This window comes from Notolepis coatsorum (genome assembly GCF_963971535.1).
Source record: "Notolepis coatsorum genome assembly, chromosome: 11".
NCBI lineage: Eukaryota > Metazoa > Chordata > Actinopteri > Aulopiformes > Paralepididae > Notolepis > Notolepis coatsorum.
Genome location: NC_140175.1, coordinates 75,436,073 through 75,456,096, shown reverse-complemented (window position 1 = coordinate 75,456,096; position 20,024 = coordinate 75,436,073). Strand labels below are relative to the sequence as shown.

Below are 20,024 nucleotides of genomic sequence, written 5' to 3'. Positions count from 1 at the left end.
GTTTCTGGAATAAGCGCTTCCTTTTGAAATGCCGCGGATAAAGGGTTCCACATTCGAAACATTCCAGCCAAGGAAAACACCCCTGGGATCCAAACCCCTGCCCATCCCAGAGGCCGTTCTCCTCTCATGGGCTTTCAGAATTCAAACATTGCGCTGTAGAACCATATGTCAGTTTTTACGTTTTGTTCGGACAGCCCATCCATTTACAGTTGTGAAGTTAATCTAAATCACTTAAAGTGTGAATGTGATATATCACAAGAAACTACTCAACCTCAACTGTCTTTAATTATGAATGAACACAACACTCTAACTCACCATCTTTAGATAATAAAGTACTCAACCTCTACTGTCTTTAACTATGAATGAACACAATACTCTAACTCACCATCTTTAGATAATAAAATACTCAACCTCTACTGTCTTTAACTATGAGTGAACACAACACTCTAACTTACCATCTTTAGATAATAAAGTACTCAACATCTACTGTCTTTAACTATGAATGAACACAATACTCTAACTTACCATCTTTAGATAATAAAATACTCAACCTCTACTGTCTTTAACTATGAGTGAACACAACACTCTAACTTACCATCTTTAGATAATAAAGTACTCAACCTCTACTGTCTTTAACTAGAGTATGAATGAACACAACACTAACTTTAGACAATAAAGATAATAAAGTACTCAACCTCTACTGTCTTTAACTATGAGTGAACACAACACTCTAACTTACCATCTTTAGATATTAAAGTACTCAACCTCTACTGTCTTTAACTATGAGTGAACACAACACTCTAACTTACCATCTTTCGATGAATGAATGAATGAATGAATGAATGAATGAATGAATGAAAACTTTATTTAACAGATTGCAGAATGGGTACAATACAGTACGGCTCAATACATACAATTTTTAAGGGGATGCATACCTGAGAAAGACGTTTGTCTTGTTTCCATCAGGGTCCCCCATTTTCAATTCATATAGACATTTATGACATACACAACATACATGACATTTATGGCATAGGGACATATAGGTATTTAGTACTGATACATTTGTGACATAAACGGTATTCAAATATACAGTACTGTTACCCCTAGATCCTGACAGAGTATATACATATGATGGGGAGGGGACTGTACATTAGGAGGGGGTGGGTGGGTGGGAGAGAAATATACATACGGCGGGGAGGGAATATATACATGCGGTGGGGAGGAGACTGTCTATTAGGAGGTGGTGGGGGTTTTGGGCATTTACGGTGGCCAGTTTCGAATTGCAGCCTCCCGTAGGTGCTCTTTAAGAGCGGTTTTGAATGTGGGTAGGGATTCACATTCCTTTACAGCTTTGGGTAGGGCGTTCCACATTGTTGTGGCATAATTGCAAAACGTGTTTAGTCCCTTGTTTGAGCCGAATCTGGGTTTAACATGATTTGTTGAGCTTCCTCTGGTGTAGTGGTTGTGGTATTCACTGACCTTTGGGAAGTATTTTGACATGTACATGGGTACCCCGGTCGTATAGTGTATCTTGTAGACCAGGCCCATTGCAAGTTGCTGTACTCTGTCGTCTACTCTAAGCCATCCTAGGTTGTCAAAGTGGGCAGGGGTGAGGTGGGTTCTGGGGTTCAGGTCAAGTAGTAGTCTGACCAGTTTGTTTTGTGATGTTTGTAATTTAGTTTTAAGCGCCTTTGAGGTGCTTTGGTACCATGAGGTGCACGCATAGTCGTAGTACCCTTGAATGAGTGCTCCTGCCAGAGTCTTCAGGGTATTCTTGTTTACCAGAGAGGAGATCCGGTACAAGAATCTAGTTCGTTGGTTGACTTTTTTTATTACATTGGATGCCATTTTGTCACAGGAAAGATTTGCCTCTAGGATGGAACCCAGGTAGGTAATTTCATCTTTCCTTGTGACAATATTGTCACCCACTGTAACTGAGAAGCCGTCGGTCTTGCTGAGTTTGTTATTTGAACCGAAGAGAATGGACTCTGTTTTGCCCATGTGTAATGATAGTTTGTTATCAGCGAGCCATATGCAGATTTTGCCTAGTTCCGAGCTGAGGGTTTTTTCAACCTGCAACTTGTTCTTGTCAGAGACCAGCAGGGCTGAGTCGTCCGCAAAAAGGAACAAGTTGCAGTCACAGGCTGACGACATGTCATTTGCATAAATTAGGAAGAGTAGCGGTCCTAGTATGCTTCCTTGTGGAACACCACAACTCACTGTGAGGGGGGGGATAGAGTACCGTTTACCTCTACCATCTGTTCTCTCCCCTCCAGGTAGGATTGCATCCAGCTCACTGATAAGCTATCAAAACCAATTGCTTTTAGCTTGTCCATCAGAATGGAGTGATTGACAGTGTCGAAGGCCTTTTGTAGGTCCAGCATGACCATGCCGCAGTATTTGCCCGCGTCCACCTCTTGTTTGATGTGGTCGTTCAAATAGAGGAGGCATGTGTCAGTGGAGTGGGACGTTCTGAAGCCAGATTGGAATTCGTAGATTAGATTTTTTTCCGCCAGGTACTTTTCGACCTGTTCGTAGACTATTTTCTCCATGACTTTCGAGATGGAGGTAAGAATAGAAACAGGGCGGTAGTTGCCTGGGTCTAATTTGCTGCCCTTTTTGTGCAGAGGGGTCACTCTCGCAATTTTGAAGTCCTTGGGGACGTGTCCCTGTTTTATAGAGAGGTTTATTATGTGTGTGATGACTGGGGTGATGGCGGCTGCTGAGTCTCTGAGGAATTTGGAGGGGATGTTGTCATGGCCAGTGGCCTTGTTAGGTTGGAGGGCGCTCAATTTTTTGAGTACCTCATCGGTTGTTACCATTTCAAGTTTGAAGTCATCTTTGTGGACCCCTAGGTTTTTGTAGTATGCTACTATGTGTTCTACCCCATAATGCCCTGAGTGGGAGGGTAGTTTGTTTACCAGTGTTGTGGCTATGTTTGTGAAGAAGATGTTTAAGTAATTGGCTACATCCAGCTTGTCTGTGATGAGCGTGTTGTCCGTCTTTATGTTTATGTTTGAGAATCTGGTTTTAAGTTTTTTACTGCAGCCTAGTTGATTATTGAGTAATTTCCAAAGTTCGCGGGGTTTGTTTTTGTTTTCCTCAGTTTTGTCGTTGATGAAATTTCTTTTTGCGGTTCTGATCATGGTGTTTACGTCATTTCTTAGTCTGTTTCTTTGAATTTTTAGTTCAACCACGTGGGCTTGGAGTTCACTGTTTGAGATAATAAAGTACTCAACCATACCGTCTTTAACTATGAATGAACACAACACTCTAACTTACCATCTTTAGATAACAACGTTTGAAAACATTGTTCCTCTGAAAACGTGGTTCTTCATCTGAGGTTGTCAGCTCTATGATCATTTGATGTAGGCAGTGTTGTGGAAAACTCCTTTAAAACTGTAGTTTGCCAAACTACTAGTTACCTCACAATGAAAAGTAGTTAAACTACATCTTAACTTAACAAAGACGAAAGCGACTTTCAAACATCCAAACTACATCACAGGAAATGATCGCAATCGGAGTCTGCAATCTCATATTGTTACACGGAGGTACAGCTGAACTGACACAGAGTAACATGTGGGTGTGTTTAATTTAGGGACCAGGACAGGCCAGGCCTCACTTAGGGCTTGAGGATGTGTTTTAAAGAGAGGACAATTGTGTAGTTGTATGTGTTGAAATGTGTAGTTTGTAATTAACTACCTAAACTACATGACCCAAAGTATTTAACTACTGAAGAAGCTAATGAGTAGTTAAACTACCACCCAACTACTGCAAATTGTAGTTAAACGAGTGATTAAACTACATATGGTTAACTACTCCCCAACACTAGATGGAGGTTAATGTAGAAAAATGCACACAGTGGATATATTACATGTTTTTGTGTGTGTGTTTTTTTCATTCTATGTCAATTTCAACAGAGCCAGCATAATGTTATATGTGTTAGCTTACAGGCCTACATCAGGAGTGTGTTGTGCCTTGGCTGCAACCCACCTCCAACCTGCTATCTTGATCTGACACGTTTAACTGTAACATAGGATAATACTTGTTTCATTTTCAAAAGCAAAACATCCTTGGGCTTGATTGGGTTATTGGCCCTTAAGACTCACTGGATCAGAGTGATTTCATTGAATTTGGTAAAACAACTGGGACACAACTGCAATCATCATCATCATCATACATCTGACAGTACTTTAAATAAACAAACAAAAGCTGTGTATATTGTTTGTTGCACTTTCCTGTTTGTGGAAAAGCCACTTCCCTTTGAAACATTGCATGGAAAGGGTTCCACATTCAATACAGTGTAACTGCCAAGGAAAACACCCCTGGTGACCAAACCACTACGCCTCTCTTTGTCCCAGTCTGGCTGAGGTGTTTCACACAACAATAAAATCAGTCCTGGGGGGGGGGGCTGAAGATATCCCTATAGGTCTCTTCCTGGAACGGTATCTTTATTTCTACGACTTTAAAGACAGAAATCCACCCTAAAATAGAATACACTAACATCTGGTTGGGAAATGAACACCAGCCACCAGCCAGGTTCTGGTATATTAGTTTATCTGTAGCTGAATGGCTTTCCTATACATGCTCTACAAGATACTTTGGAGGATAAACAGCCTAATTGTCTTATCTATATAAAACAGCTCTTCTAGTCTTGTAGAATGATTTACCTATCTGGCGAATAAAGAAAGTATAAAAAAGAACGTTTTCATGTCCTGCACAACATATGTCTTTTGTTGAGCGATTTTGTCCAACAGGCCTTACCATACAGTAGTATGGATGTATTACTGCCCTACAAAGGCAAAAAGCAGTAACTTCAGTTACTATAGTTTGCCTTTATAGGGCAGTACTGACATAGTGGTATTCGTACATACACATTTAAAGGGCTACAGATGTAGTGGTATTCATAGAGGGGTACATATATAGTGGTACAAATACACAGGTAGAGGGGTACTCTGCTGTACGAAGGCAAAAGGCAGTAACGGAAGTTCCTGCTTTTTGCCTTTATAGGGCTACTGCCATTTCCTACCGTTTGAGCTCTAGACTGAGGACCACAGCTTCTTATATTACTGATGTGGTCTCAGACAGTTCAGTCAATATTTGTGAATATGAACAACTGTCTTCAAAAACCAAGTCTCATCCATCCGTGATGTCATCAGACATAGAGTGGAGCCACTCCATTAACAGTGAACAGGAGACTGTAGAGGCTGACTCATGGAATGTTACTTTGTCAACAGATTACATTTACATATACCTTGTGTTTCACTCACACAAATTTTGTTTCACTTAAATCCAGCAGAATAAATGCAATCAATCATCTCTTATGTACACTGCTGCTATGGTGTAAAAGCATTAGCAGATTCCTAATGGTGTGCGTGTTTGTGTGTGTGTTTGTGCATGTTTGTGTATGTGTGTGCACGCACGTGCGTGCATGCATGTGTGTGTGTGCGTGCGTGTTTGTGTGTGTGTGCATGCATACATGCGTGTGCCAGTGCATGTACTTGTGTGGGTGTGCTCAGCTCACTGCCATTAAAGCAAGTGTTACTGCCGTGTTGGAAGGAAGCACTTTTCCCTCTGAGTGTATTTTAAGGATTAAGATAAACAGCCTTTAACAAGGTGCCATTATCGCTTCCACACACTCTCTCCTGTGTACACTGCATAAAGGTCCACACACACACACACACACACACACACACACACACACACACACACACACACACACACACACACACACTGGTTATTACAGTGTAGATGGTGTCCAGAAAACTTTTTAATAATCAACAAAGATGTATATTGTATACATCTATATATGTATGTATTGCAAATGTATACGTATAGGCCTACAGTATGTCTGCTGATAGACCTTTTTTCCCCCTTTAACTATACCTGTTATATGATTATATTATATGATGATTGTTTTTGCATTTTCCATTTGGTTCACATAAAAAAGTTAGCGATAGCTTAGCCCATCAACTCTCCATATGATTAAATGTTACGATAGGACTATTTGGGTGTTGTAACCAAGTAGTCTGCTAGTTAGGCAGACTGATCAGCTAACTAGACTAGGGAGAGTAGACCACCCAAATGTGTGTTTCTATTTAACTAAACTTCTGGAGTTTAATGAATAACGTTACAGACAAGTTAAGATTTCTTCTTCAGTGCCATCAGTCCGTTGACATCCATATTATTCTGGCCAAAGACAGTATATGCTATATACTATGTTGCCTCATATTCAGGTCAAACCGCCAAGTTAAGCGTTGCAGATGAAATATGAATCAATATGAATCAAGATTTAGCAACTGCAGTGTCCATTTCTCCCCTCACTGCTTTCTGAAACATGTTTAGTGAACTGTTTACAGTAGGTGAAATAAGAGCAGGTTTATGAAAAGAAACGCGGTGGCTGTTCACATTTCCTCATGGATATTGCATCAGCTACTGTATTCTGTAAGCTCTGCACCAAAAGTTCACAAACCACCAAGGAAGTTGCTATACCTCAACAACAGGAACTAAAGGGGCGTTGGAACCATGGATGAAGAACCAAAATCGACCCAGATTCCTGCGGTCGGAAATCAAGAAAAAGCTCATGTTTCCTGAAAAGGTTCCTGGGACCTCAAAAACTGCTGTTGTATGTGTGTGTGTACAGGATGTACGTTTGTATGTATGATCACTGCTGTGTGTCGTTATAGCATATTATTATATAGGCAACTGTATTGATGGAGTTATTTCCCAAAGGGGAATATCTTGTCTTATCTTATATTTATGTTTTGCACATATTCACATCTAGATGGATATTGGCCAGAAAACAAACAAGGTTTCTGGAATAAGACAAGATAAGAATTTTTGTATTTATTAAATTTTTGACATATATCTATTGGATATCTAACGTGTGAAAGAGTACAAACTGGATTTCTGGAACACTGTTTGAAGCTAGAAATTATGTGTGTTGCCGTGGTGGTCCTGCCTTCCCACTACATTCACCATAAGCAGAAGCCAAAGGTTATTTTTCAGATTTCCGTTTAAACAAATTTCAAACATTTGTAAGTATTGTGTGAAGTCATGTTTTCCTCCTGAAACTATGCTGTGCAGCTTGCCTATACTAAATGTAGGCTATACATATAGAGAAAGTAAAAGCAAGCCTACTTATTCAATTTCACGTCCTGGTATTTCAGTAAGAAGATGAATTTCCATTATTTGATGCAGTAAACTAACTTTTTCATGATTAAATATCGCTCTATGAGTCGGGTTGGACACATTTTTTTTTTAAATACAGTGATGCATGAAACACCATGAGCTCTGGTCTGGCATGACCAGTGCCACAAAATCTGTAAAACATTACCTTGCTTGAAGAAATACATTTTTTGTTGTCGTTTTCTGTTATCCTCCATTTCACAGTGCAACCCAGGCTGCCAATCTTACAGTGCAGCTTTAAATGGTTGCACTTGTATGCAAAAAAACATGTTTATCTGAAGTAACTGATTATAATTGCAGGTGTTATAGATACATGTAGTAGAGTAAAACTGTAGGATAATTGCTTTGAAAGAGGAATAAATGTACAGTCTCAGACTACTGTCTCAAAACTGTATGCACAGCATTTTATTTTCTGCCCGCGGGCCTCATGGAAATGACCTGCATTGTAGACCGCGCCATCATGCACATCATGCACAGCCATTCTTCATTCGATTTATTTTTTATTTAAAACAACTTGTGTGAAAATCATAAATTCCAATTAAAATTGTGTATGGACAGTTGTGTTGAAATAAATAATATAGACACAGCATATCAATGACATAAATGTGCCCTGAATTCTCCCTCTGTAGAATTGCAGGCTATATAGCCTGCAGCCACCTGTGCCCTCAAACAAATATGTATAAGGTATCAATTTAGCAGTGACTTAAATGGTCAAATAAACGCTCTTTACAATCTCAAGAGGGCAAAATTACAGCAAATGTGAAAATGTGTCCATCTCATTTCCATTAAGGCCCACGTGCTTGTGAGGGAAACGGTGGGCTAATTGCGGTCAGCCTGTAATGATAATACAGTAGTGAAGAAATGTCCTTCTGTTCTGTGACTGTTGAGGAGGGGGACCTCGTCAGGGGAGGGGGGTTCTGTTCGGTGACTGTTGAGGAGGGGGACCTCGTCAGGGGAGGGGGGTTCTGTTCTGTGACTGTTGAGGAGGGGGACCTCGTCAGGGGAGGGGGGTTCTGTTCTGTGACTGTTGAGGAGGGGGACCTCGTCAGGGGAGGGGGGTTCTGTTCTGTGACTGTTGAGGAGGGGGACCTCGTCAGGGGAGGGGGGTTCTGTTCTGTGACTGTTGAGGAGGGGGACCTCGTCAGGGGAGGGGGGTTCTGTTCGGTGACTGTTGAGGAGGGGGACCTCGTCAGGGGAGGGGGGTTCTGTTCTGTGACTGTTGAGGAGGGGGACCTCGTCAGGGGAGGGGGGTTCTGTTCTGTGACTGTTGAGGAGGGGGACCTCGTCAGGGGAGGGGGGTTCTGTTCTGTGACTGTTGAGGAGGGGGGTTCTGTTCTGTGACTGTTGAGGAGGGGGACCTCGTCGAATCGTCGCGCGGGGACAACTGGTCACACAAAGCATCGTGAAAATGTTCGGTATAGCAGGCAGCTGCATTATAATATACATACTCCCTCAGGCCCAGTCTGGACTGTCTGTGTGGATGTAGATTTCTATTTAACCACCGATCAGTGCCCAGAAGGCAGGTAAGAAGTGGAGAGAGAGAAAGAGAGAGAGGCGACTTGAAGAGGCTGTTAGCGCCGTATAGCTCGGCAATTACGCACAATCAGAGGAGAGCTCGAGACCCGCTCCTACAATGGGGCCCCGCGCGCCACGGAACACTGGGGTGGCTCGCGAGCCGCTCAAGTGCGTGCAGCTGCGCGCGCCCCACAGACAGCTTACCTCCCCTGCTCTGCAATTAGCAACTCATTTCAGTTTTAACCATAAAAAACTGTTTATTATCCGCTCCTCTGGCAGTCATCTCCCACCCCTGTAAAATTGGCATGCATTTTTGGGTTGTTATTTATTTGTGTCTGAAGTGGCGACAAGAAGTTATTTTCTCCTAATTGTCGCGGCCTAATCTTGATTTGACTCAATACTTGAATGGCTCTTGAGTGTTTTTGAATTTCAAAAGGGAAATTACCTCTGGCTGAATTATTTAGGCTGTCGGCTATTCCACTCACTTGATTATTAAAATGTTTAAATTAAATTCAGCACAGCGACTAACCTGTATAGGCCTAACTGCAAGAATCAGCTCATAGGTTTTTTTTAAGTAAAAAAACAAATGGTTGCGGGCGTCGACGAGATACTAAACTAAAATTGTCACTGAATTAAGGCCGAGAGGTCCTGAAATGCATCGAACGAATTAGACGACTTTTACTCATGGACCTCGTTTTCGTTTCAGTTGTATTAAAAGAAAATCCCAATAAATATTGAAATTCTAATCCCACAGATGACGAGGAACACGGGTGGATCGTGCGCACCTGTCGGAAAGGCTGGGATGAGAACGTTGGCTGCAATCCTGACGACAAGTACCAGAATACCAGAATCATTTAAACTCCTAATACAAAATGTATTACGCATTTCATCACAGTAACCCGCTTCTATAGCCTTTTTATAGCTATTTTCTGTTATTTTTATAATATTAAAAATATAATTATTGGGAGTATAGGGTGTGCAGTCTACTTTTTTTCTTGTTCGGTATACATTCCATGTGATATTTGATGGTTGCAAGGTAGATTCGATAGCTTCAATGTATACGCAAGGCTATATAATAGCTAATGCTATAGACTGAAAGATAAAACAATGCTATTTGTTTAGCCTAATTTAAATGCCTGCCCTGCCTTTTAATCCTTCTTGCTTTCGTGTAGAGGACTGGAGATGCCAGCTCTCATTTTCTACAGTATACTCACTGTCAGATTGTTGTCTGAAGTGCATGCATTGTGCTGCCTCTGTCTTAATCAGAACACTGGATATATAACAGATTGGTGTGTGTGTGTGTGTGTGTGTGTGTGTGTGTGTGTGTGTGTGTGTGTGTGTGTGTGTGTGTGTGTGTGTGTGTGTGTGTGTGTGTGCGTGTGTGCGTGTGCGCGCGTGCGTGCATGAATGGGGTGGGTGCATGGGTGGTGTTTTTCTCTGTTTGTTTTTTCAACTCTAGCATTGTACTGGAATAAAGCAATTAAAGGGGGTGGGGGTATACGGGAAAATACTGTTTACACTCTAACCATTCTTTATATTTCAAGCCATTCTTTATGTATAGATTTGGTTCACTATTCTTGATTCTTAATTTATTTCAATTTGGAAGACCATTTGAACAATTAAAATTGTTTTACCAAACACCCCACATGCGGCTATAATAAAACACCTTTAATAAAGGCTCTTTCAAACTTATTCCAGTGTTCTGCAGTAAGAGGCAGCACTCGAAAATGAATGCATTGTGGATGATTTATTGACGTGGACACTGGACAATGGTTTAATAGGTAGGTTTAATGATTTAGACGGAATAGTTGACATTTTGTTATGTGTACAGTGTACAGCAGGGGACCATGGCAAATAATCGAGTACTTTTTGTTAGTCGAGTATGGGTTTAAAGACACTGCAGTCTCATATTAAATATTAGTCAAGAAGAAATAAGTCAAGAAGCGAATATTTGAAACAAGCCATCGTCTTGTGTTTCACATATTCAAAACGTATTTAAATTTAAATATAGTGTAGTCGATATTTTGGCCAGCTAGGTTTTCAGATGATATATTCCATAATACACCTGGAAATCAGGCTTCTTGGTGGAAGTGTCTATAGATCCCATTGCCTGGAAGGACCTCGCCCTTGACCAGGAGGTGGGTTGTCACTCAACAACCGAGTTGCACCGCTATAACATGTCATTTTTACCTTAAAACATGTCAGTAAACATATCCATAACCTTAACCCTATATAACCTTGACCTTACCAGTCACAGACCAAGGCCCTTCTGGCTAATGGGACGGTGCCCTACTTTGCTTCCTGCTAAGGAACCAAATGAGTGCAGGCAGGCAGCAGTCAATAGACACACTGGCCCATGAAGAGCCAGCGGCCCTGCCACAGGGATTGTGATTGCTTCCTGGCTCACGCCAGCACACACACACACACACACACACACACACACACACACACACACACACACACACACACACACACACACACACACACACACATTGACATAGGTACAAACATACAGTACAAACACAAACACATGCACACACACACACAGCTAAGCTTGTAATAGCTCACATGCCACAGAAAACACACCTGCAGCAACACAAACACGCAGTCATGAAACAAACACACACTGAAAAACATGACTCAATTAAATAAAAAGAAAAAAAAATACACAGAACATTTATTTGAGACTTTAGCACTTTGTTCCTCAGATTCTGTCTTCATGGAGAGCCTGATTATCTTTGTTGTGTCTGTCTAAAACTAAATACATTTGTCTTTGTTGTGTCTGTCTTAGGCTTGTCTTTGTTGTGTCTGTCTTAATAGGCTTGTCTTTGGTGTATCTGTCTTAATAGGTTTGTCTTTGTTGTGTCTGTCTAAATAGGTGCGTCTTTGTTGTATCTGTCTTAATAGGTTTGTCTTTGTTGTGTCTGTCTAAATAGGTTTGTTTGGGGGGAAATTAAGTCATTGCATCTTTAGCCCCAAAAAACTGTTTTAAAGTCTGTTTTGTTGCATTTTAGTGCACAAAACATTGAAGATCACGCAATCAAATCAACTTTTGTCTTCATTTCATGATTTATTTATTTATTTATTAATAAAACAAGACAATTTCAGATGGGGGGAAAAAGTGCTTTACATGGATTAACCGTCTCAATAAATACAAGGACACTGAGGTCTCGTTTCCCGTTTTATCAACATCGGAGCCTGTTCCTCAAACAACGGTCCTGGAACTAGAAATACAGATTCACACTCTCTGCCCACACACACACACACACAGACATCTTACTATATACAACCCCAGTCTGTTTCATGAAGTCCATATTGTACCACGTCTCCATTTTCTTCTCGCAGTGAGAGAGGCGTGTACACACACACAGACACACACACTCACTCACATACACACACACACACACACACAAAGAGGCTGGACGATAGTAGAAGACAAAAACAGAAAACACTGACAGTGTTCCCTCCCACAAGGAGACCTCGGACATCATAAATTAGTGACACACTACACCAGTTTAGAAATACAAAAAGATTGAAAAAAAAAAACGTTTACATGTAATTTGTGTGACATGTATCTGTCTTTTTAGTCTTTGTAGGAAGATATCAACTTGACTGGTAAATACGTGCCAGACCTCCCTCTCTTTCTCAATAAAAATATATGTTGAACCGTTTAGAGACTGATAGGATTTGGGTGGCTTCAGCTTTTCCAGCTCCTATATGTTACAGGCGTAATTTAAATGAACACACCAGCCCTAGAGGTTGTACTTTGACATTTCACAAATGATCAACCGTTAAAATGTCCCACATTTTCCAGTATAGACTGGAGACATCATTTGCATGAGAAGAAGTGTGTTTTTCTGCCAGCAATTCAGTTCATCCCACAGGGAGTTTTACAGGAGAAACGGCTCTTGAAAAGCACTCTCATGAAATGTAATTTGGAATGAACTGGGTTGTGATTTCCTAAACGTTTAGGCTACAATTTTTACTTACTATTAAATTCAGTGCTGCTGTTTCATTTCTAACAATCTAAATAAGGCACAGGTCTAATTCGCATCACAAACAACATTTCTATACTCCCCTCCCCTCCCGAAAAAAGTAATTAATTCTTTGAACTGTTATCAAATCAACATGTGTCACAAATTTGTTTTACTAAATAAAATTATCTGAAACCACCCATTGAACTATATGTCTGGATAATAAAGCAGTAGGTGACTGCATGGTTGGTTTTAGAGAGAGAGAGAGAGAGAGAGAGAGAGAGAGAGAGAGAGAGAGAGAGAGAGAGAGAGAGAGAGAGAGAGAGAGAGGAGGGAGGTGTCTTACCTCTATGTGGTCTACTGTGTGGTGTGCCCAGCCCCAGGGGTCTCAATACCAGTTCCCCTCAAATTTCCCCCTCAAAACTTATCTTCACAAATTTGACAGCATTCAAAAGGTTATAATCCTGCTTCCTTGGTTACCTCCATAACTCCATACCCGCTAATCAACACATCACTGAGGGGGGGGGGGGTGATGTGGGGGTCCTGGGGGGGGGGGGGGGGGGGGGGGGGGGGGGTGAGGTAAACAACTGGAAGGCTGTCACTAAGTCCCAAGTGCTGATGATGGTAAAATGCTTCAACGTCCAACATTTTTAACAACAACTAGCTGCAGGTGAGGTATTTCCTGTCCGTAGAAGGGGGGGGGGGGGGGGGGGGGGGGGGGATTGGGCTCCAATCTGTTTCTTTCTCTGTCCTCTGTTTGTCTCTTTTTCCTCAGAGTGGTCAGGGGTGAAGGTCAACAGGTAAGAACTGTCTTGTTCCACGTTGAGTCACGTTTGACCTCCGGGGTCAGGTTCGCCGGACGTCTGTGATGTGGGAGGTCAAGGGTCGGGGTTCCGGAGGTGAGGGGTCGTGGGTTGGGGTGAGTGCTAGCGGCTGAGAGGGAGCTGGGGCAGCGACATGCCCTGGTGGGGCATACTCTGTGAGGTCAGGACGGAGAAAGGGTGACCTGCAGTCATACACAGAGAGAGAGGAGACGTTTAAAGATTTGTGTTAGAATTCAACAATGCACCGAATCTCATGTAACTTCCCCTTACGCCGTGAGTTATAGCATAACCTATAATCAGTCAAATATGTCTTGAATCAGTAATCCATCATCAATATATAGTCTATATCCATAATCCGAGAGGGTAAAATGGATATGGGATTACCTGATGTAGGTAACGTGAGAAATTCAAAGATGTGTACCAATATCACTATCTCTTATACCATAATCTATTAATCGAACATTTGAAAACATTTGAAAATAGTAAACACTGTATTATACTATAAACGCAGGCTGTGTAGGATATATCTTTAACGTGTTGAAATGTGTTGAAAAATGAAATATCTGGTAAATATTTTATGATTATATGCCATATGTTTTGATTATTATTTTCCTTATGGACGATTTAATTAAAATATAAATTATCGGTTTAATTTGATTTAGGCGTTAAAATATATACTTTCGGTACATAACTAGCAAAACGTTGCATTTACATTCAGTAATTTAGCTGACGCTTTTGTCCAAAATTCTGTACAACAAGTCAGCAAGAAGGGTACAGCTCTGGCAGCTAAGGATATTGTAACATTGTTCGTCAAACAGAAAAAAGTGTGGGGCACCAATTTATTGTGGTTAAAACAAAATGTTAATGGGGGGAAAATAAATCTTCAGGTGTTTGTCATATTTCTTTTAGTGTTCTCTCGAGGAAACTCAGGTTTACACACTATATAAACAGAATAAAAATGAAAACGAAAGCTGATACACAACACAATGTAAAGCACCACTCACTGTCAATGTATCCGTGCAGAGCCACCATGCGCGCCCTCTCAGGACTACCGAAGGGGGAGTAATGCAGCTCGTCTGGCAGGGAGGAGGGCATCCGCGACTGGAGGTGCCCCTGGGGAGCCCCACTGTGCTGGGGGGTGTGCTTTTTGTGTCTTGCTCTGCAGTTTTGAAACCACACCTATGAAGATGCAATGCAACCAGCCGTCAAGTAGTAGCTACATTCAGAAATGCTTTTGGTGAAATCATGCAATGAGTTCCATTTTGACAATTGTGTTCAAACAAATTAATCTTGTGAATAAAAATGTCAGACCTCTTTAAATAAAAATGTATATAAAAAAATATGAAAAAGAAAGGGAATTCAAGCCATCTCTCAAGGGGATGAAGTAGGAGACTGCACGGTTGAATCTTACACTCAGGAGCACCTTTTGACAATCGAATTCTCCTGACTCCTATGTAACACCATAACGTGAGCACATCTACAGTATGGAGCAGGCTTTTCATTCTATGGGATTAAACACCATTTGACAATTTTTGTCATTTGGGAAATTACTATATTGGAATGTGCATGTTAAAGAAAAACCTTTTTCTTTAAAAATACTTTGGAATCAGGGCAACTACCTGACTTTTCCCCAAGGTCCCAGTGGTTCCACACTAACATCATCAACGATCAACATCATATGAGAACTGTGCGTTTTCCACTTTTCCAAGAGCGTGTCAGAGTGTGTGTATATGTGTGAGTGAGTGAGTGTGTGTGTGTGTGTGTGTGTGTGTGTGTGTGTGTGTGTGTGTGTGTGTGTGTGTGTGTGTGTGTGTGTGTGTGTGTGTGTGTGTGTGTGTGTGTGTGAGGGTGTGTGTGTGAGTGTGTGTGTATATGTGTGAGTGAGTGTGTGTGTGTGTGTATATGTGTGAGTGTGTGTGTGTGTGTGTGTATGTGAGTGTGTGTGTGTGTGTGTGTGTGTGTGTGTGAGGGTGTGTGTGTGTGTGTGTGTGTGTGTGTGAGGGTGTGTGTGTGTGTGTGTGTGTGTGTGTGTGTGCGTGCGTGTGTGTGCGTGTGTGCGTGTGTATGTGTGTGTGTGTGTGTGTGTGTGTGTGTGTGAGGTGTGTGTGTGTGTGTGTGTGTGTGTGTGTGTGTGTGTGTGTGTGTGTGTGTGTGTGTGTGCCGACCTGTATCACCCTCCTGCTCAGCCCCGTCATGTCGGCTAACTTCTGCAGCGTCTGGGCGTCCGGGTTGTTGTCCTGAGCAAACTGCGCCTGCATGATCTAGACGAAGACGTTACATCACTAACTTTATAGACATGTTGTTTGTTCATTAGCCAGAACCTCGAGAGTCTCTCTGGCCATACTGATATTCTTCTTCTACATCTCTCCCTATACTCCTCTTAAACGTGGCCTCCCCTTCTGAAAAACAACCACTCGAGCGTTCTGATATTCTTGGCACGTTGCGTATATTCTTGCCACTTCATGTGCTGTTATTATGTGGCGAGAATATACAATGTACTTTAGTTCTTTTTCACCTCAGGGACAGGACGTTATGAAAATGAGTCAGACTGTGGTCATTAGCTCAGGGGCACGCCACTCTCAGTTGTGTATTGTCCTCCCTCAGTCTACCGTGGAGAAAGTGCCCCAGAGTGATTCTGTTCTGCAGCAGTGCAGAACAAAAACTACGAAACTATGAAATATATATATATTATATATATAGAAAGAGAGAGAGAGAGAGAGAGAGAGAGAGAGAGAGAGAGAGAGAGAGAGAGAGAGAGAGAGAGAGAGAGAGAGAGAGAAAGAGAGTTTAACGCAAATCTTGTAGCTGCCCAATAGGACATTCAGGTGAAATACAGTATATAGTCAAAGCGAAGGTGTACTGGTTTTGTCTAGGCATGATCAAATACAGTACATTGAATAATTTGATTATTTGTTATTAAGTGTGTGTGAATTCCAGCTGTCTGGTGGTAGAAATAGCTGGAAGGGTCCTGGGTGAATGGTCATTGTTTTAAACCTATTCTGGGACATACAGTATGTTATTCATATGTATTGGACACTATGTAAAGGCATACGACTGTGTGTGTGTGTGTGTGTGTGTGTGTGTGTGTGTGTGTGTGTGTGTGTGTGTGTGTGTGTGTGTGTGTGTGTGTGTGTGTGTGTGTGTGTGTGTGTGTGTGTGTGTGTGTGTGTGTGTGTGTGTGTGTGTGTGTGTGTGTGTGTGTGTGTGTGTGTGTGTGTGTGTATATGAACGTGCATGAGTGCATTCATGCGTGACCGTGTGTGTACAGTATGTGTCCGTGAGTCTAACCTGCAGCTGTTCTGCAGTGAAGGAGGTACGGGCCCTCTTGGCAGGCTTGGGCTGGCTGTCTTGTTCCGTTGGAACTGCTCCTTCTAAAGTGATACCACTGCCTGAGAAAACATGACAGAAAGAGAGAGAGAGAGAGAGAGAGAGAGAGAGAGAGAGAGAGAGAGAGAGAGAGAGAGAGAGAGAGAGAGAGAGAGAGAGAGAGAGAGAGAGAGAGAGAGATAGTGATAGCATAAGTACAAGAACGGTGATTAGACTAGAAACGTGTTACACTAAAGTAGAAAATGGGGACTGAACCGTGAACGTGTAAATAACCCGTGATTAACTAGTGGAGTGGAGCTGCCGGGCGGCCAACAGGAAGAGAGTGCGGTTGCGCTGGGCACCTCGCAGGTGTGAATGTGTGGAACTGTGTGTGTGAGTGTGAAGCAAGGCGTCGCTGAGAAAGACCAAGTGTGTTCAGTCAACCTTTTCTAGTTACACACTTCCAGGAGGGGAGGATGTGAGTGAGCGCGCTGCAGCCCGGTGCCAGAAAATATCATTTTGAGTCATTTCTAACATCTCGCCCCGCGTTAGCTGCCATCGTTAATGCAGTGAAACGCCAGATGATGTTTTGTGCCTAATTGTGCCGTATTTTTCCACCTCATTGTCAGGTGAGCACTATACGGTGTGTAGCTGAACGGTCGCTGAATATCCCTTCATGTATGTTTGTTTGTTTGTAATGTGTGTACAATAATAAACTGCTTATTGTGGAATGTTAATGTCGTGAGTATCTTTTTTTTCAGCTTCAGATTGTTGTTTTAGCGCACCCTCTCTGAGCACAGCCAGCTCTCTGTATGTTGAGGGGGCGTGGCCTTCTGTTCATTGAAAGGAGATGTCAAGTTCATAATACATGAAGCTTTCAAACATAAACAGATTCATGAGCCCAGTATGATCGGTTGCTATGGAGATTTAACATTGGCTAACTGTGCTAGCAGGTGATAAATACATTGCTGTGGATGTTTCTGAACCACTAAAATGTACTAAATTGTAGCGAACTAGTTTTATTACTTGTTTGTGGGATAGCTAGCTGATATCCTTTACAACTACTGACTGAGCAGACTGGCTATCTGAAATGGTTTGATTATGTTGATATCCAGGGGGATAGACATCAAAGAGCTTTAGTCATCATTTCTACAACAACAGTTCTAACATTTTGGGTAATTTTATGTCAACATGCCGTCTGTTAAAAAAAATGCTACAAGTTTGAAAAACAAGGTTTTCATTGCACTGAATCTTTAACAAACAAAAAAAAATAGAAGAAAATAACAGACTGACTACTGTGCTGACAGTACAAATCTAACTGAGAGTTATTTGAATATCTGAATGCATTTACATAGTTCATTCCCTCTGCCTGTTTGTAAATAAATCACTCAAACGTAAGTCCACACTCCTGACCTGGCCCCTGACCACGGCACTGGCAGTACAACGGGCCCCCGGGGCGCCTGTCTGCGGCCGCCCGCTGCTCCTAAGTGGTTAACATGGGTCAAATGCAGAGGGATCACTTCTCCACAGGGATTAATAAAGTATAAAAGTAAAGTCAAAAGTTAGACAAATAAAGGAATGGAAGCAGTACCGCTCTCGGCAGCTCGCTTGAGGTTTTCCACCATGGTGTCGTAGTGGATCCGACAGAGGACCTTCTCCTCCACCAGGCCAAACTCCTCTCCCGTCGACAGCTGCCGCTTGCAGGAGAAGCAGGCGAAACACGCCAGGTGGTAGGCGTTGCCCCGCGCCCGGCGCACCCAGTCGCTGGCGTAGATCTGCCGTCCGCAGCGGGCACATTTGGTACCAAACCTACTGTGATAGAAAGAGAGAGAGAGAGAGAGAGAGAGAGAGAGAGAGAGAGAGAGAGAGAGAGAGAGAGAGAGAGAGAGAGAGAGAGAGAGAGAGAGAGAGGGGCAAAGACAGGGAGACAAGGGGAAAATAGAGAATGAGGAATCAGTGGTTCGTAGCAAGAGTGTAAAAATGTAAACAGCAATATTTTACAAGATCCTTTCAGTCTCAATCTAAATCCCCACCTCCAGACAGCCCTGGCAGCACACACGCACCAAACCGACACACACATTTCTGAGGATAGAGGCCTTCTCCTCTGTGCATTCTTTGTGTGGAACCGAATTCGAGGAGAAGTGTGTGTTTTTTTTCTCCCTCTAACTTTGAACTGGAGGAGAAGTGTTGTTAACTCTTCCCCCTCCTTGGCAGAGCGCCTGTGCTTAGTAAGGACTCCGAGCGGCTCGAGGAAGAGACCTTGGCTGAGGATCGGGCCTTCAGCAGAACTCTGACCGCGGCTGCAAGCTGAGCCGAGAATGCAAACAAACCAACACCTGCAATTTCCTGACTGATGCTTGAAGACCCTGAAACACACACTTGCACACTCAGTGTCACACACACACACACACATGCGAGCATGCATACACACACACACAAACATGTGCATATACACATGCACGTATCAGCATAGTCACTAACCCATGCATGCACGTGCATATACACACATACTCACACACAGCACATGCTAACACACACATGTATGCAAACACACTAGCTCACTCTCTCTCACACACACACATACATACACTACCAGCACGCTCACACACACACAAATACACATGTGGTATAATCACTTGTACTACACATACACCATGCTCAGTACACACACCAAATGTGCACACACGCACACACAATCATACACACGACGAGGTGGTTTTACACACTGGGGAAGGCGCAGAGAGACATGGTATGACATCACTCCATATCACCCCGCTGTAACTGATAGCAACAGTGAGGTCAGGCAGTATATAAACCTAAACCACCTGACTTACAGTTCAGGGTGGGGAGAGATGTGTGTGTGTGTGTCTGGGTTTCTGTGTGTCTCTGTGTGTGTCTGTGTGTGTCTCTGTGTGCACATGCGTGTGTGTGTGTGTGTGTGTGTGTGTGTGTGTGTGTGTGCGTGCGTGTGTGCGTGTGTGTGTGTGTGTGTGCGTGTGCGTGTGTGTGTGTGAGAGGGGCAAAGAGGGCTAGAAAGGAGGTTTTCAAAGGAGCCTTATATCCCAAGCGATTTCAACAAAAGAATAGTATAATTCTAATCATTTAACATTTAGCACAATTAGAGAACATGTTCTATAAATCAGTCTGGGGGTCCCTTGGCGCCGCGTGCCTATTTATCCGGGGGGGGGGTTCTCCTCATGACAACATCAGAGAACCC

At 42.5% G+C, this 20,024-nt stretch overlaps 2 protein-coding genes across 5 annotated transcripts in view; one reads left to right on the top strand and one right to left on the bottom strand.

Annotated features, from left to right (window-relative positions):
* morn5 (MORN repeat containing 5) overlaps positions 1-9,561 on the top strand; it is a gene marked incomplete at both ends in the record, with an annotated part of 33,943 nt that extends 24,382 nt beyond the window's left edge. The window contains one exon of the mRNA XM_084324962.1: positions 9,458-9,561. Within this exon, the coding sequence (XP_084181088.1) occupies positions 9,458-9,561 (104 nt within the window). The remainder of the gene's footprint in view (positions 1-9,457) is intronic.
* Positions 9,562-13,412: 3,851 nt separating this feature from the next.
* The window catches only part of lhx6a (LIM homeobox 6a), a 36,841-nt gene continuing 30,229 nt past the window's right edge, over positions 13,413-20,024 (bottom strand). For 2 of the 4 annotated variants that reach the window (XM_084324064.1, XM_084324066.1), the window contains 5 exons: positions 18,399-18,619; positions 16,790-16,890; positions 15,667-15,762; positions 14,506-14,680; positions 13,413-13,683 (listed from right to left, as the gene is read on the bottom strand). In XM_084324064.1, coding sequence (XP_084180190.1) covers positions 13,604-13,683; positions 14,506-14,680; positions 15,667-15,762; positions 16,790-16,890; positions 18,399-18,619 — 673 coding nt within the window. In that variant the 3' untranslated portion in view covers positions 13,413-13,603. The remainder of the gene's footprint in view (positions 13,684-14,505; positions 14,681-15,666; positions 15,763-16,789; positions 16,891-18,398; positions 18,620-20,024) is intronic. The other 2 variants (XM_084324067.1, XM_084324065.1) reach the window with 2 other exon arrangements.